This window comes from Rhinatrema bivittatum, chromosome 3 (genome assembly GCF_901001135.1).
Source record: "Rhinatrema bivittatum chromosome 3, aRhiBiv1.1, whole genome shotgun sequence".
Taxonomy (NCBI): domain Eukaryota; kingdom Metazoa; phylum Chordata; class Amphibia; order Gymnophiona; family Rhinatrematidae; genus Rhinatrema; species Rhinatrema bivittatum.
The window spans coordinates 392,716,283-392,735,087 of NC_042617.1; the positions used below are offsets into that span (position 1 = coordinate 392,716,283).

The 18,805-nt window shown below is 40.0% G+C and overlaps 1 protein-coding gene across 1 annotated transcript in view; it reads right to left on the reverse strand.

Moving 5' to 3' along the window:
• The window catches only part of FAM135A (family with sequence similarity 135 member A), a 391,169-nt gene that overhangs the window by 249,595 nt on the left and 122,769 nt on the right, over window positions 1–18,805 (reverse strand). Inside the window, 1 exon segment of the mRNA XM_029595652.1 lies at window positions 7,128–7,207. Within this exon segment, the coding sequence (XP_029451512.1) occupies window positions 7,128–7,207 (80 nt within the window).

The following is an 18,805-nucleotide window of genomic DNA, read 5'->3' on the forward strand; positions in this document are numbered from 1 at the left end:
CTCCCAAACCATGCCCATGGCCCAACCCTTTCTCGGAAAAATGTATTTGTGCGCATAGCTATAAATTCACGTATGCAGGCACCTTTTGAAATATACTCAGCACGTACCAACCTGACCTGTGCATGTATTTCCTGGTTTTGGCGCGCGCAGGGCTTTTAAAATTCACCTTTAAGATGACAACATATACATGGTACAAAAAATAATTTTTCAAATTGTAATGTGTAATTACTATTTGCAGTTTTTTATAGAATCAAAATAAGTAAACAGCGAATATGAAAACTGGTAAATATGTCATCACACATCTACTAAAATCGCCCCACTTAAGCAGTAGAAGCAGCATTTGCTCACATAGGCATGCTACTTAAAACTGCATGTCCACGTGCGCACGTTCAACCTATACGTGCATATGTTATTTATTTTATTTTATTTATTTATTAACTTTTATTTACCGACATTCGTGAAACACATCATGCCGGTTTACATAGAACTCAATTGGGAGATACAGTATAACAATATAACAATATGACATTGAAACAATAGGATGTTACTAAAACGAGAAGCAACAAACAGAAAAACCAAAAGCAAAATACAACAAAATAAATAATGTTAAAGGAAAACGAGGAGTGTAGGTTTGAAAGGAGGGTAAGGGGTAGAAGGTAGGAAGGGTGGGAAAAGGGGGATAAGAAAGGGAAAAGAAGGTATAGATTGAGGAAAAAGGGAAGAGAAAGGGGAAAAAGGAGGGGGGGAGAAAGGCTTGTTTGAAGAAATGAGGGGAGAGAAAGGCAGAAAAGAGGGGTACTATGTACAGATTGTTAATGTACATAGTACATTTTATAACATATGTTATATGTTATAAAATGGCTATGTCCCTGGGCGTGAGACAGCAAATGCACGCACATGTGTGCAAATGCAGCTGTTTAAAAGTTACTATCTTAGAGATTCATTGAAACATAATTTGATCAGGGGTGCCTAAATTTCTGCACACAAATTTATATACATGGTTTGTTCTCCCTTGTTAATCATAAATCAGTAACTTTCAATCGAACATAGTGGATGATGGGAGAAAAAGACCAACATTCCATCCAGTCTGCCCAGTTATTCCTGTCTTCATTGCAAGGATATATTCCAGCTGTCAGCCATACAGCAGGAAAATTATTTATTTAAAGCTTTTTTTTATACCGAGGTATAGCTAGCTGCCTTCACACTGGTTTACATCATCAACCATTACATAAAACAGTATGGGGTAGATTTACAAAAAATGCGCGTTCGCGTACTTTTGTTGGCGCACCAGTCGCAAACAAAAGTACGCTGGATTTTAGTAGATACGCGCGTAGCCGCGCGTATCTGCTAAAATCCAGGATCGGCGCGCGCAAGGCTGCCGATTTTGTGCAGCCGGCGCACAAAATCGGCCGCGCAGCCTGCCTCCATTCCCTTCGAGGCCGCTCTGATTTCAGAGCGGCCTCGGAGGGAACTCGCTTTCGCCCTCCCCTCACCTTCCCCCCCCTTCCTCTATCTAACCCACCCCCCCGGCCCTATATAAACCCCCCCCCTACCTTTGTCCGGGGATTTACGCCTCCTGGAGGGAGAAGTAAATCCCCGCGCGCCAGCGGGCCGCTAGCGCGCCGAGACGCGACCTGGGGGTGGTTCCGGAGGGCGCGGCCATGCCCCTGGACCGCCCCGGGCTGAAACCACGCCCCTGGGCCCGCCCCCGAAACGCCACATCCCGTCCCCAAAATGCCGCGCCGATTGGCCCCACCCCGACACGCCCCCAACACGCCCCCCCTCGAAAAACCCCGGGACTTACGCGAGTCCCAGGGCTCTGTGCGCGCCGGCAGGCCTATGGAAAATAGGCCTCACCTGGTTCCTATGGAAAATAGGCGCACCTGCGCGCAAGGCCCTGCTCGCGTAAATCCAGGCGGATTTACGCAAGCAGGGCTCTTAAAATCCGCCCCTATGTGAACTCAGAAAAAAGTGAAAAACATGATTACTCCTTATTATAATTTAACACGAACCTTATATCTAACAGTATCTGATCTGAGTAAAAACAAAAACTAAAAAACTAACCAAAAACTCCTTATTATGAAAAATATAATCAACATTACACATTATCCAAGGTAAGTCCGTTAAAACATATCAGTTAAACAGGGGGGGATCTAATCTGGGTAGCGATCAATGTGTTTTATATAATCTACAGGTCTATTTTAAAACATTCATAGTACTAGCTTTATTTTAGCTATTGCATACCCGATGAAGGTATGTATTATATTTGTTGAGTGATGTTATCCAATGCCATCCTTGCGTGTTTGCAAGAATAACCATGTTTGAGCTCTTTTCTGAAGGATTTAAAGTTGCTTTGAGAGCTCAGGTGTTCTGGTAGTTAGTTCCATAATTTTGGACCAGCAATAGATATGGCTCTGTTTCTTGTTGTGGAATATTTGGCTACTGGGAGTGAGGGTATGACTAGATTTACTTTACTTGCTGTTCTGGTTGTACGTTGTGCTCTGTGTATATGAATGACATTGTCAAGGGCCGTGTTATCTACTTTGTATATTGCATTGTGTAGTACTGTTAGTATTTTGAATTCAATTAGTTTTTCTACCGGAAGCCAGTGTAGACTGTTGAGCACAGGGGTGATGTGTTCTGTTTTCTTTTTGCCTGTCAGGACTCTAGCTGCTGCATTCTGCAGCAATTGTAGTGGTTTTAAGGTCGCTTTAGGTAAACCTAACAAGAGTGAGTTGCAGTAGTCAAGGCTAGTGTAAATTAGGGATTGTAGTACGGTTCTGAATTCTTGGTGGTGTAACATTGGTTTTAGATGTTTCAGAATTTGGAGTTTATGGAAGCCTTCTTTTGTTTTTGATGCGATGTGTTTTTTGTAGCTTAGTTCACTGTCAACCCAAATGCCCAGATCTTTTACGTTATCTTTAAGTTGTAAGCAGATGTTGTCTATATGAAGGGATGGGGTGGTTTTTTGTCGAGTTTGTTCTTTCTATTAGAATGCATTCTGTTTTGCACATGTTTAGACATAGTTTTAGGTGGTTTAGCATAATCCTGATTGCCTCTAGGTAAGAGGCTGCTAATAATAGTGCATCTTCTATGTTGGAGGAGATTGGAATAAGGAGTTGTATGTCATCGGCATACATATAGTACATTACTCCAATACTAGTTAGTAGTTGGCTTAGTGGGAGTAGATATATATTGAAGAGTGTAGCCGAGAGAGCAGATACTTGTGGCACTCCTGTTTCAAGTGGGATTGCTTCAGATGAGTTGTTGTTGGAGACTTTGAAGAATCTGTCTTTTAGGAACGAGGTGAACCAGTCCAGGGTTTTACCAGTGAGTCCTATGTTTGCTTGACTGGATATTAGCCTTTTGTGGTCAACCGTGTCAAATGCTGCGGAAAGGTCGAGGAGTATTAAAAGATGGCCTATTTTGTTCTTGAATCCTTAGTATGTTTGATATATTGAGCATTAGAGTTTCCGTACTGAGATTTTTCCTGAAGCCGTGCTGATTGGGATGTAGAATTTTGTAGTTATCGAGGTGTTCATTGAGTTGTTTTAGAACCTTTTTCTCCGTCATTTTTGCTAGTAGAGGTAGAATTGAAATTGAGCGGTAGTTGTTCAAGTCATCTGGGTTCAGGTTTTTTCTTTTTAGTATAGGTTTGATAGTTGCTGTCTTTAATTTGACTGGGATCTCCCCTTCTTCGAGGGATTTATTGATAATTGCTGCAACTGTTGGGGCTATGGAGTGCGCAATTTCCTTTAGGTCTCTCGTTGGGATGGTGTCTAGCTCATGGCGAGCTGGGTTTATTTTTCTTAGCATTTTTTCCGTTTCCGTGGTGGAGATAGGTTCGAAGTTGGGCCATGGCTTTGTATTTGTTGTGTTTATTTGCATTTCTGCGATCTTGGTGTTATTGAAGGAGTCTGTTATTTCAGTTATTTTGTTCTTGAAAAATATAGCTAGGTCTTGGCTTACATTTTTGGGTTTGGTAGTGTCAGCTTTGATTTTTTTCAGAAATTAGGTTGTTTACTATATTGAATAGAGCTTTGGAGTTATTGTTGGATTTGTTTTTATCTTTTGACTGTAGTAGTTATGTTTCGTATCTAGAATCATTTTTTTGTAAGCAGCCAGGTGTGTGCGGTGTTTTTGTGTTGTCGCGAGACACTTGTTTTTTTGCCATTCTTTTTCAATTTTTCTGAGGTTGGATTTCAGGCTTCTTAGTTACGAGTTGAACCAAGGGTTTTGTTGTTCTCTGGGATTCTTTATCTTTTTCCATTTCTCTGGGTTTATGTTATTTGCGGTGTCTTCTGTTATTTGGAACCAGGATTGGATCGCGTTGTTTATATTTGAGAGGTCCAGATTTGCTAGTTGTTTTCCCAGTTCTTGTTGTAGCAGGTTGGTTTGGAAAGGTGGTCGATATTTGAAGGATTGTTGTGGTTCGTTTGTTTTTGGCGTGTTTATGTTTACTTGCGTCTTGCATTGTAGTAGGTAGTGATCGGACCAGGGGACTGGTCTGTATGAGATAGTCGTGTCTGAGAAGTATATATTCGTAAAAATCAGGTCAAGTGCATGTCCCGCTTTATGTGTGGGGTTGTTCACTTGAAGGTTGAAATTTAGACTTGCTAGCATGTCAAGCAGTGTTTGGCAATTTTGTGATCTGGGACTGGCATCGGTGTGCAGATTGAAGTCTCCAAGTATTATCGTAGGTTTTTTCATACTAATGTTTGTTATTAGGAATTCAATGAGAGGCGAGATATCATTATCTAAAAGTTTGGGTAGGCAGTATACTAGGCAAATTTGGAGGTTTTGTGAGTCGAATAGGGATATTTCGTATTGTTTAGGGATTTTGTGTGGGATCACTTTCATTGCGAATTGTTTTTTTTTATAATAAGTAGTAGTCCTCCTCCTCTGCGGTTCTTGCGAGGGATTGAAAAAGTGTCGTAATCCTTGTTGTCAAGTTGGTTTGTTAGGACATGGTCGGTGTTTTTGAACCAGGTTTCTGTTATAGCGATGAAATCGGGGTTTTTTTCTTGCAGTATGTCCGACATTAGCGTGTATTTTTTGGTTAGGGATTATGCGTTTGAGAACGAAGGTGAGACATTATGTTTTTGAGAGTTTTCATTAGTGGTATGTTTATTAGGTGTCTGCGTCTTTTCTGCTGCGGTGTGTTGGTTGTTGTAGTCATCTTTGGTGTTTGCAAATTTCGTTGCTTAATTATGGTTTAGTTGGCAGGTTTTGTTTGAGTGTCGGACGTGTGTTGGGTTTACCAGTATGAGTGCTGGAGTCTGCTTGTTGACATGAGGAAGAAAGCTGTCTGATGAATGTTTAGATGAGAATGTTTGCTAGTGTGTGCTTGTTTATCTGGGGTTGAGTGCTGGGTCAATTTGCTGGGCTGAGGCTTGGTGCTGGATGTATTTTGCTGAGCCGAGGCTGAGTCCTGGATAAAGTTTGCTGGGATGAGGCTGAGTGCTGGATGAAGTTTGCTGGGATGAGGCTGAGTGCTGGATGAAGTTTGCTGGGATGAGGCTGAGTGCTGGCAGCGCACGGGGTAGATTGAAGGATGTTTCTTAACAGTTGTTTTTTGTAAAACTTAGGTGGGACTATATGATATGTTGCTGAGATGGTTGAGATGGTTGTATCAACAAAAGCTTTTGTTCTGGGTCTCACAAAGCGGCATGCCCCTTAGTCGCGCTCCTTCGGATGCACGACGCCGTCGGTGCGCGCGAGAATTTAAAGGGCCTTACTCAGCTCTCTGATAGGCCTGGCTCCGACTGTGGGAGGGGTTTCACTCACCGTGCGGTCGGCCCCTTCAGTTTTGTTTTGCTGCTTCTCTCTCCTTTCTCGGTATACGCCGGTAATTCTCCTCCTCTGCACGGCTCACTAAAATCGCTCTTCGTGAGCAGGCTCACGCCCCGACTGGGCTGCCTGAGCCCCAGCAGAGGAGGTAGGGTGTTGCCGGTCGGTGCTAGGCGTGGGAGGCCGCACTAAGGGACGCCGTCGGTGCGTGCGAGAATTTAAAGGGCCTTACTCAGCCCTCTGATAGGCCTGGCTCCAACTGTGGGAGGGGTTTCACTCACCGCGCAGTCGGCCCCTTCAGTTTTGTTTTGCCGCTTCTTTCTCCTTTTCTTCTCTCCCCTTTCTTGGTATACGCCGGTAATTCTCCTCCTCCGCACGGCTCACTAAATCGCTCTTCGTGAGCAGGCTCACGCCCCAACTGGGCTGCCTGAGCCCCGGCAGAGGAGGTAGGGTGTCGCCAGTCGGTGCTGGGCGTGGGAGGCCGCACTAAGGGATGCCGTCGGTTATGATATCCCTCCTTATTCCTGACAGTTTGTCATCTTCCTCATTTTTACTCTTAGGCAGATAAGCATACACCAGGGCTTCCCAAACCTGTTCTGAGGATCCCTCAACCAATCGGGTTTTTTGGATATCCTCATTGACTGACCATGGGATAAATTGGCATAAAATGAACATCCAATACATGCAAATTTATCTCAAGCATAATCAGTGTGGATATCTTTGGGGGGGGGGGGGGGGGGGGGGAGTCCCAGGGACAGCTTTGGAAAGCTCTGGCATACGATATCCTCCACTTAGTTCACATCCAGCAGGCCTTACTTCTCATGTCTAACAACAAAGCTTTAAAATAATCATATGTAACATAGCAAAGCCTCCTAAATCTCCTGCATGGCCTTCCAGAAAGATATAGAAAAGACCTAGTTTTCTGAACCCCATGAAAGATATAATTCTGCTGAAGCAAGATGTGTGTCTAACTTCCTATGTGCTATGTTAAAAAATACGTGAGCAGAACAAAAACTTCTGGCATTTCTCTGCCTCTCTAAGCAGTTCACCAGAGCCATGCCAAAAATTAAAGTTATCCTTCTCTTTAAATTAGAGTCTAAATGTCTCCTGTTTCCTTTTTCACAGAAACCACAAGACAGAAAAAAAGACAAAGTTCTTAATTAAGCAGTTAATAGTTTCTACAGGTGCATATAATAATCCATTGCTTGTTTGATAAGGATGAGACCAACAAAAGATTTAAAATTATAAAAGTGTTAAAATAATTTTCAAGCAAAAAAAAAATAAATCACATTTCATCTTTCATATTTGCATTAAAATATTTTTCCACCCACACTTACCTGTAGGACGTAACAAGCTTGCTTCTATTTTATGTGGAATTCTAGGTGGAATTTTCATATATGCTCGGATCTGGTAAAAACTAGTGAAAACAAGAAAGTCACCGATGAAGTACTGACAGTCATGAGAACAGCATAGTAACATAATAAATGATGGCAGAGAAAGACTAACCAACCCATCCAGTTAACCTAGTTATTCTTTTCAAACTGTTAAGAATACATCCCAAATACCAAGGACTGTGACCACCTGCAAGTTTTCTCCTTATCCAAGATAGTCTCATGTCTTCCTCCATTGTACTCCATCTTAGATAGAACACCATATAAAATCTCCACTTAATTCCCATAAGCACCCATCTTTCCCATGCCTAACCACAAGCCATCAGTACTAGTGTGGCCACTGTCAAAATAAACGACCTCCTAGGTCCCCTGCCTAGCTTAACAGACAGGCCCAGTTCAATGAGTGCCTGCGTTTTCACTAGGACTTCCAGTTACAGAATTTCCAGCCTGGTAGACAAACCAAACTATAGGTTTTACATATAATGCTGTTCCTGAATGTCTATTTTAAACACAATTTTTTGAAAGTAATCTCTTGTTATGAAAATAAGAGTAATATATATGTACTGAACTCTGCTTTAAGTCATAAGCCTGTATTACCTAAGGCTTTCTTACCACTGTGTGCCTATGCAGAACATATTTCATGTTCTCACAAGCAGAGTTTACATGTGTAAGTCCCAGGTTTGTACAGTTGATTGCATACTCTGGGTTCAAGCATGTGAAAATACCCTTATAGTCTACCAAATGACTTTTCAAATGAATGCTGGACAACAGGGTCCTGTAGAACACTTTTTTTTTTTTTGCTTAAATTTTAGAATGCATTTTTGCCCACTTTCTTTTTTGTTGTGTTTTGTAATTTTTGAAAATTATTTTGGGAGTGGAGAAGAAAATGATGTTTGTTCATCTCTTTTTTTCCTCTTCCCTTCTGCCTCACCTGTGTGATTGCAGTCAGTATCCTCAGGCCATAGTGGCTCCTGCCAAGCTCAGGCTTCTGCAGTGAGAGCAGCTCCTCCTGGGCCTGCTGCAGGCACCATACTATGGGTGATTCACCCGTCTCAAAGAGGAGGTGACATCAATTTTACAGCAGTGTGAACAGCAGTTCATTTTTCATTTACATACAATTGTTCCACAAGATCTGAATGAAGTCAGAGTGGTACACTTTGTAATTTATTGATGACTTCTTCAGAACATTAACAACTCTAGATGGGAGCTCCTGTCATCTGCTCCAGCTGATTAGCTGTTTTCTCCCACAATTTAACCCTTTAAATACTGCGTCTATCAGTGCAATCAGATCCAGAGCACATAGTGCTTGCAGAGAACATTCAAAATAAGACTTTGCATGTGTCAATCTCTCCAAAAAATGATATGAGTAATGTTATTATATTATAATATGCTTATAAGAGGACTCGCCAAATTTAAGTCCACTGTTTGAAGGTTATTGAAAGATTTTTAGCATCTTGGTTGGAATGCATGTTCACACGGAGTGTTACAATACAACTGTTTTGTTCCTGTGCTCCTGAGACAGAGCATGAAACACAGGTGCAGGGTCAGGCCAGTTTTTGGAGAGAATGACATTTTTTCTCTTCCTTTGAAGATAAGTACTTTTATTTACAATATCCTAAAAGTTTTCAAAAAGTTACTTATGGCAATGTGAATATATTTACAAGTGGCAAGATGGAGTCGGTCAGTTAAGATGCAGGTTTTGGGTACTTCCTCTGTTGGAAATTTTGCCATAAACAATGCCTCATACACATGTTTAAAAGTGATTAGTAACCACTAGAGTTACATTTAACTTGTATTCCATCTTTCTATGCATCATCTAAAGTGCAGAACTGTGCAAATTACAAAAATATATAACAATAGCAGCTACAGGATAAATTTTTAAAATATCAAAGAATCCTATGACAAAAAAACCAAAACAATCGCATCTACATAAAGTGTAATGGAAAAGTTAAAAGATGCATCAAGCATTAAAATTAATGAAAATCTAGTAACTGTAAGGAAAAACTAATTCCTAAGTCTTAAATTTAAAGCAGTAGTAATAAACATTCAGCTAATTTTAAAACTATCTGGTAGAGACCCAATTTCAGCCTTGATTCTATCAGAAGAGAAGCTCATTAGATGAATATTGATGTTTCTCTGCATTGCAGTTTGTGTCTTCCCCACCCCCATTTACTCGGAAATGGCTAGTGGAGTGATTACCATAAGCTTTGGAGAAAACTGTAGGCACTTTTCGAGTTTACAGTTTTGAGGCTGTAGAGTGATTAGCAGAAGGATATTTTCAGAAGACTAAATGTTTTCATAGTACATTGAACTCTGCATAGCAGCAAGTTGCCAGAGCAATTTCACAATCCAAAGTAGATAAAACCCAAAGTAATTAGAATACTGGACTTTCTACTTATTCATTCAGATTTCAATTTCATTGAAGATGTTAATTTAGAGAGATTTGGAAAGCTCTTCCTTCTTAGCCACTCCTAACGTGAGAAACTGGCTGCCTATAGGCTCCGGAGCAGTTCCCATCTATGGTTTTAGTGTTTACAATTTTGATTGAACTGGGCCCAAGGAGAGACTGAGGAAGTGTGTACCTGGCCACTTACTGTATTTGCAAAGGGAAAGTATGTTTGAGGTTCACACTTTTAGATCAATTTATTTAATAAAACTTATAAACTGCTTATAACAAATTGAGCTAAGTGATGTACAAATTAATATGGATCATTCACATAAACAAAACAAACAGATCTTCTGTGGTTTGTGAACAAGTTTTTTCCTGTGCTTTCCCTTCTGGATGGAATAAATTGCTACTTGAGTTCAGGCAAGTGAATGACATTTGGCTTTTTAGACATCTGTTAAAAAAAAAGACACTTATTTAGAGTTGCGCCTTGGCAACTGGTGCTACTGATAACATTTCCAAATTGCTTATTCAGTACTTTTATGTTTTCCACCTTGTGTCCAATATGTGCACATGTATTTTTAGTAAAAATGCCCCTTCTGGTCAAGGTACTTCACCAGCTGAAGGGCCTATTTTAACTATAAAACATTAATACACATTAGCCGGTAAGGCAAACAAACAATCTAATAAGCTGTGTCATACAAATTCAAGCAAAGCAGCTCACTTTTAAAATAAGTTACCACAATTTAAGTTAAACCACTCAATTTGATTTAATCCACCCCATAAAGGGAAAATTAACTACTTGGGAGGCATGATGATTGGTTGCCTATCTTGTATAGGCTTATAAAGTAGCACCTTTGACTATTAGTGTTTTATGTTTGTCTGTTTTGTATTACTTTATTTTATTGAGTTTGTTGGTATCTATTGATTATGGATGCCATATTGTTACCCACTCCATGGAGAATTACATTTAAATAAACTAAACCCTAATGTAATTTCTTGACTCAGTGGATGGATGTTGTAAGATTCAGCTTGTTTTTTTTTCTCTCCGCCCCCCCCCAGTTCATGACCAAAAAATTGGTATATGGGGAAAAAAAATGTATGTATGGTGAAGTGGGATCTTTGTACTTGCTGAGAATTTCCGATTTTGCACAGAGGCTTTTGTTTCCATAATACAACCACCTTTCCCTTGTAGTCCCCTTTAATTCACAGCCAGGTGACAGTCTAACGTCTGCCATGCTCTGCAGTTCTTGCAGCTAGGCCTGCAGAGATTAATTTACTGCTCGTATACCCCAAAGTGAAAATTGGAATACATACTTCCCTAGTTTCCACAAGGTGGTATAATCTGGCAAAATTCTATATTATTATTGATCATTAAGCCAGTGCCTTGGGCTTTCATTGGTAGTATGGTGCCAACCCTAGAGTGACCTAGCCCAGAATTTGCTAGAAATCTCAAGTCTTGGCTGGGAGAGCAATCAGATGTGCCAAGGCCCCAGTCTCAGCTATACATATCTCTGAGGACAGCCGCTCTTGAACATCCCCAGGCACTTCCTAAGTATAGTGAAAAGAATCTTAGTGAATTCTTGTTTTACTTGTTACGGCTTGCAAGTTACATCTTTTTTTGTTCACCGTTTTTGCTATTTGTTAATATTTTTGTAGTTAGTGCTTCCCACGACTGATTGACTACCCCACTGTTTTTTTGTATTTGATTTATAGGTACATTTCTAGTGACTGTGTGATACTTGGTTTGTGAGAAGCCTTTTAGGGATAGCTTTTGGGTGGGCTACTTGCCCAAAAATAAGTGGGGACCTAGTTGGCAAGTGGGAGGCTGCCAGCATAGGGACTTGTGAACAGATACAGGCAAGCCTGCGCAGTGCTTGGCAGGATGCTCAGAGTGTCTACAGGGTTAACCCTGATTGACTGCTGGTGGTGGCACTAAGGCATTATAAGACAGCAGAGCTCCTTCTCCTTAAAGTTAGAGCCTAGAGAAGGCACAAGTCAATATGCATTTTGTTTTTAGAAATTTTAGCTTCTTTTTTTTGGGGGGGGGGGGGGGGGGGGGGAGGGTGTTCCAGAATGGGTTTCCCCAAATGGCAAGAAAGCCATATTCTAGACACTACCAAGAATTACAGTTTACAAAAGATAACGCTGGAAAAGCGGACAAAATTTCCCTCTATGGATTCTATGATAGAAGTTTGTCTGACATAACTGTTCTGACTGGAAAGAATAATTTATTTGAATGATATTAAATCTCCTCCTAATCTTGTTCTGGACATGTTTTTTTTCAAACTAGATAAAATGCAGTAATGGATAATTGTAAATTGTCTAGTACTTGTACAATCAGGAATGAATGTCATTTGTATCACTGGCATGAAATTTTATACTGTAACTCCTTCTTGACAATGATGATGGACTCTATAACAGGGTACTACTATCAAACTAGGGCAAGAAAACAGTTGAAATCTCAACTCTGTGAGACTTTCCTCACTCCAAATGATGTCAATTCTTCACTGAGGTGTACTGTGCTGTTCGTATGTCTCACTCTGCAAGTAAAACTAGCCCTAAACCACCACCAATATCTCACCTCGAGCTATTAGCTGAACCTCCTATAGTGATATAAATAGTTGAATGCTGTGAAGACCTCTTCAGAGGTGCTCTCACTCTCAGCCCAGAAATGGCTGAAATGCAATTTACAATCTTTAGTGCAAATTGCATTATGGCCATTTCGGGCATATCGCACAGCTTAACGCCAAGAAAACAGGTGTAGTTATTTCCGGTGTTAAAACCGTGAGATAGTCAAAACCCCTCCCTAATCCCGCCCCTTCAAAAAATTTGCATTCGCGCCATGCAGTAGCATGATTATCGCATGCTTTATAGCATTAACACAATAACGCATTTTGATGAATAACCCTATTAGCCGGGTAACTTGTGGGCATTCAGACCAGTGGGAAATTTAAACCCTGGGGTTTTCCCAACTTAGATAAACCCTTTGAATGAGGACCTCACAGTGCTTGTTCCTCTACTAGTTAGGCGACGGTACTGAAACTAAATATTTTTATTTATCTTATAATTGTTTGACTTGACAGGGTGAAGGTCATGCAAATAAATTTACACATCCTTTTTGCACCAAAATTTGAGTAGGAGTTTGCATGGAGTTTTGTATTTGTCATCACAGACTGATGTACACTTTTTTGAAACCGGCTATAGCCTTTTGGGTAATGTAACAATTGCATTCCCCTGGAACCCTCCTTTCTCTATTTAAAATGTCCTAGCAAGGTTTCCCCAAGTTACCCAAACATACCAGGGGATTGGGCGGGAGTGTTACCCTTTTGTCCATTCTAGAATCTGGTCCTTTGAGTTGCCTATGCTCAGCTCTGTGCCTCTCTCCATAACCATGTACTCTTAATATTGCGACAATATCTACAATGAGTTTCAAGAAACTAGCTCCAGTAGAAGAGATGGTGTCACTTACTTCTCTATTTTAATGCTTTTTAAATGTTAAGTCTAATGAGAAACTATTAAACGTCTGATCTAAGAGAAGGCAAAAGATTTTATTTTTATTCATAGCAGTTTGTGAGATGTGCCATTTAAACATTTTACTATTAAACATAGAACTGTGTAGCTGTTGACTTACAACTGAATATTAAACTCTCAAACTATCCATCAGGTTGACTGGCTACAGCAGCAAACAAATGCACACTGTACCTTATGTGTGCGCTCAAACTCATTAAGCATATATGCTACCACTTATGAATTAAAAGTTTTACTACAAAATAAGCATAGCCTCTGCAATTCTATGGAAGACATGGGAACAGCTGTATCTGGAACAGAGTCACAAATTATCTTGCAGAAAGTAGAATCTGCCTGATTCATCACGTGTTTATTCTCAAAAAATGCACCATTCCTTCATGTTTTTACACAATAATTTATCTGCAAAACATAGAAACAGAGAACACAGTGGCAGATAAAGATCATATAGCACATCCATGTCAAATGCTCAGCATTACAATCCCTTCTCCCTCAGAGATCTTCTGTGCTTACCCCATGCTTTCTTGAATTCTAATACTGTCTTTTACCATCTCTACTGGGAAGCCGTTCTATGCATCCACTATCTTCTCTGAAAAGAAATATTTCCTTAGATTACAGAGTCTACCCACTTTCAATCCTCATTCCATGACTCTTCTTTCTGGAGCCTCTTTTCCACTGAAAAAAGCCATCTTACTGTGCATTGATACCTTTGAGGTATTTACATTTCTGTCATATCTTCCCTTTATTCCAGTGTCTACATGCTTAGATCTTTATATCTGTCCCCATAGGCTTCACGATTAAGATTGTTGACCATTTTACTAGCTGCCTTCTGGACTTATCTGGTTTCTGTCCTTTTCAAGGTGCAGCCTCCAGAATGGTCTCCGCTCCTCTTCACAACACTTACTTGAGACCCCATCTCTCAGACATGTATGACTTGAGGTCCAGAAAAAGTATCTTCCACATAGCCAACCTTATACTTTAGAACAACCTCCCTGGGGAGTTGAGAGCAGAGATGGACCTGCTCCATTTCAGAAAAATTCTTAAATCCCGTTTTTTCACTTCAGCTTTTGCTGTTTATCTTAGATTGGTGTTTGGGATCCATTTCCAACAGAGGTGCCTTTATAAAACATGAATTAAATGTAGTCTTTTGCTGTTAATTTAATATATTTGTTTTGCTGTATTCCACTGAGACTGGAGGATCAGCAGAATCTAAGTTTCCTAAAAACACAGTACTTCAAATGAAATCTCATCAAAGACTTACAAGCAATATTAGCTCATTTCTCCTGCAGGCTACTCCTCTCTCTATGCACCCAAGAATCCTTCTGGCTTTTGCTGTCATCTAATTTGTATGGCCACTTTAAGACCAGATATGATCATCCTCAGATCCTGCTTTTCATTTGTGCATAGAAGTGCTTCACCTCCTATACTGTACTATTCCCTTGGGTGTTTACATCTCAGATACATTATCCTGCACTTCTTTTAACATTAAATCTTAGTTTCAAAACTCTAGACCAATCCTCAAGCTTTTCACCTTCCAGGACATCTACTTTGTTGCAGATTTTTGTGTCATCCCCCAAAATGCAAGCTTTACACAATAGCCCTTCTGCAAATGTTGAACACAAATGGACCAAGGACTGATCCCTGCAGCACACCACTGGTAACCCCCATTTTCTAAGAGTGAATTCTATTTATCACTATCCTTTGTTGCCTCCCATTCAACCAATCTGTAACCTAGTCAGTTACTTTAGAAGCAATATCTAGGGCAGGGCTTCCCAAACCTGTCCTGGGGAGCCCACAGCCAATCGGTTTTCAGGATATCCACAATAAATATGCAGGAGATAAAATTTGCATTTCATGGAGAATCAGTATATGGATGACAAGTTTGGGAAGCCCTGATCTAGGGCACTCAATTTGTTTTTAAGTGTGCTGTGTCAAAAGCCTTACTGAAATCCAAGTACACTACTGATCTACCTCTCTAGTCACCCAGGTGACATCTGTCATGCCACAGCCAATACAGTCTAGCTGGAATGAATGAGTATGAAGGAATTTGTGACCCCTTGTTAGTACAGAAACTCCAAGGGATCAGAGGAGTTGCCCAACAACTGCTCAAAATATTTTAAAATGTGACAATTTGGAAAGGGGGTAGGGATGGAGGTAGGGGGGTTTGGCTCAGTAGTTTCTCCTCTCCCCTTGTTCTTCCAGCTCAATCAGAACCAATACTGGGATTCTGAAAACATGAAGCTCCACTCACAACCACCCAGGAATTTCCTCCCTATTTTAATAGATCCATCCTACCAATGCTCCTAGGATGGTCAGTGCAGCAACGGTCCTGAGGCAGGAAGCCCTGCACCAAGGTTCCTTCTGAAACCCTATATAATAAATTCTAAATCCAGCCACCAGGTCTCAACCTTAACAATGATTACCACTCCTGCCCCCTCCAAAGGGTTGTGAATGTTGCTTCTTCACCTTCTCCAACCAAACCAGGATATGCAAAACCTAACTTGGGGATCCTCCACATGGCAGTGCTGCACTGAGCTGGCTCAGCAATAAATTTTAAATCGATACAGTGTGAATTCAGGATGTGTAATAAGCTTTCAGAGAAGTGGACAACTAAATTATTCAAAACTAATAAACGTTATCCCTGTCTAATGTTGCTATAATGAAGTATTACAGCACACAGATATCTTTTTTTTTTTTTTAATTTTGTTCGTGTTCCAGGTACTGTGCATGAGTCTATATATTTATGGCCTTTGCAGCAATAGTAAATAAATCTGTATGTGTCACAGGTTTATGTTTTTATTATGTATGTTTGCTGTAACCTGCTGCTGAAAACAGTGAATTGAATAGTTAAATTTTTTAAAATAAATATTAATACTTGCCCTGTGTACACAGAGGGAATAACTTTTAATGGCCTAGCCCCAGGAGATGCCTGCCACTGGAAAGCAGAATCTTCACTGCAAGCTTATTTTCCTTCCTTCCTTTTTTTTTTTTTTTTTTTTTAATTAAAGTGGGTTGTTCAGGGAGGGAGAAAAAAATGAGGCAAAAACCTGTTTCAACATGCAGTACAGTTTACATGTTTGGCTGCCATTGAATCAATACAACTGCATCATTCAAAATTCTCAACCCAATTCTAACATATAGCTGTTGGAAGTGACATTTACATCATAAAAAAAAGCTGAGAAAGTACTGCTGCATGCATAATGCTTTATATCCGGGATGGCATAGAATCCAACAGGATAAAGATCCTGCATGAGACTAAATGCACAATTTAATCTTTATAGGTAGAAATCCCTTGTGTGTTGGGGAAGAGTATAGTGATTCGAGTAAATTACATGTCCACCTGGCCAAGATAGTGAGATGGACAATGAAATGCTAAGAGAAATTAGGGAAGCTAACCAAATTGGCAGTGCAATAATAAAGGGGAGATTTCAATTACCCCAATATTGACTGGGTAAGTAAAACATCAGGACATGCTAGAGAGATAAAGTTCTGGGATGGAATAAATGACAGTTTTATGGAGCAACTGGTTCAGGAACAGATGAGAGAGGGAGCAATTTTATATCTAATTCTCAGTGGAGCGGAGGATTTGGTGAGAGAGGTAACTGTGGTGGGGCGGCTTGGCAATAGTGATCATAATATGATCAAATTTGAATTACTGACTGGAAGAGGGACAGTAAGAAAATCCATGGCTCTAGCACTAAACTTTCAAAAGGGAAACTTTGATAAAATGAGAAAATAGTAAAAAAAAAAAAAAAAAAAAATTTTGAAAGGTGCAGCTTCAAAGGTAAAAAGTGTGCAACAGGCATGGACACAAAAAACCCCCCAAAAAACCATCCTAGCAGCACAGTCCATATGTATTCCACACATTAAGAAAGGTGGAAGGAAGGTCAAACGATTGCCAGCATGGTTAAAAAGTGAGTAGAGAGAGGCTATTTTAGCCAAAAGATCTTCATTCAAAAAATGAAAACAGGATCCATCAGAAGAAAATAGGATAAAATAAATATTGGCAAGTTAAGATGTATAAGACATTGATAAGACAGGCTAAGAAAGAATTTGAAAAGAAGTTGGCCATAGAGGCAAAAACTCACAATAAAAACTTTTAAAAATATACCCGAAGCAGAAAGCCTGAAAGAGTCGGTTGGACCATTAAATGATAGAGGGGTTAAAGGGGCACTTTAGGGAAGATAAGGCCATCGTGGAAGGATTAAACTATTTCTTTGCTTCGGTGTTTACTGAAGAGGATATTGGGGAGATACCCGTTTCAGAGACTATTTTCAAGGGTGATGATTCAGATGAACTGAACCAAATCACAGTAAACCTGGAAGATATCGTAGGCCATATTGACAGAGTAGTAAATCACCTGGACAGGATGGTATATACCCCAGGGTTCTGAAAGAATTAAAAAATAAAATGTCAGTCCTATTTCAATTAATTTGTAACCTATCATTAAAAACATCAGTTGTACCTGAAGATTGGAAGATAGCCAATTTAACCCAGATATTTAAAAAGGGCTCCAGGGGTGATCTGGAAAACTACAGACCAGTAAGAGCCTGACTTCAGTACTAGGAAAAATCATAGAAACTGATATAAAGAATAAATTCACAAAACAGCATGGATGTACCCAAGTGAAGTCTTGCCTCACATATCTACATTTTTTTTTGAAGGGGTGAATAAACATATGGACAAAGGTAAACCGGCAGATGTGGTGTATTTGGATTTTCAGAAGGCGTTCAACAAAGTCCCGCATGAGAGGCTTCTAAGACAACTAAAAAGTCATTGGATAGGAAGTGATGTCCTTTTGTGGATTGCAAGCTGGTTAAAGACAGGAAAGAATAGGATTAGATGGTCTGTCTTCCCAGTGGAAAAAGGTAAACAGTGGAGTGCCTCAGGGATCTGTACTTGGATCAGTGCTTTTTAATATATTTATAAATGATCTGGAAAGGGGTATGATGAGTGAAGTGATCAAATTTATGGATGACAATTATGCAGAGTAGTTAAATCTCAAGCAGATTGTAATAAATTGCAGAAGGACTTTGCGAGACTCATTGGTCTTCCAAATGGCAGCTGAAATTTAACATGGACAAGTGCAAAGTGATGCACATAGGGAAAAATAACCCTTGCTGTAGTTACACACTGTTAGTTCCTATCTTCGGAGTTGCCAACCAGGAAAGAGTGCTGTGGCGATCCAAAAAGCAAACAATGTTACGAATTATTAAGAAGAGAATGGCACATAAAATGATGGATGCCATAATGCCTCTGTATTGCTCCATGGGGAGATACCATCATGAATACTGTGTGCAATTCTGGTTGCCACATCTCAGACTTACAGTTGCACAGGAGAAAGTGCAGAGAAGAGCGATCAAAATTATAAGGGGCATGGAATGGCTGCCATATGAGGAAAGGTTAAGGTAGTTAGGGCTGTTCAGTTTGGAGAAGAGATGACTGAGGGGGGATATGGATAGAGGTCTACAAAATCATAAAAGGACATGAACAAGTTAATGTAAATTGATTTACTCTCTCAGATAATAGAAAGATTAGGGTGCACTCCATGAAGTTAGCAAGTAGCTCATTTAAAACAAATTAAAGAAACTTCTTTTCACTTAGCGCATAGTTAAGCTCTGGAATTCATTGCCAAAGGAAAAATCCATAAATTGATATTAGTTAATAAGCATTGGTAGCTTGAAATGTATTTAATGTTTGGGTACTTGCC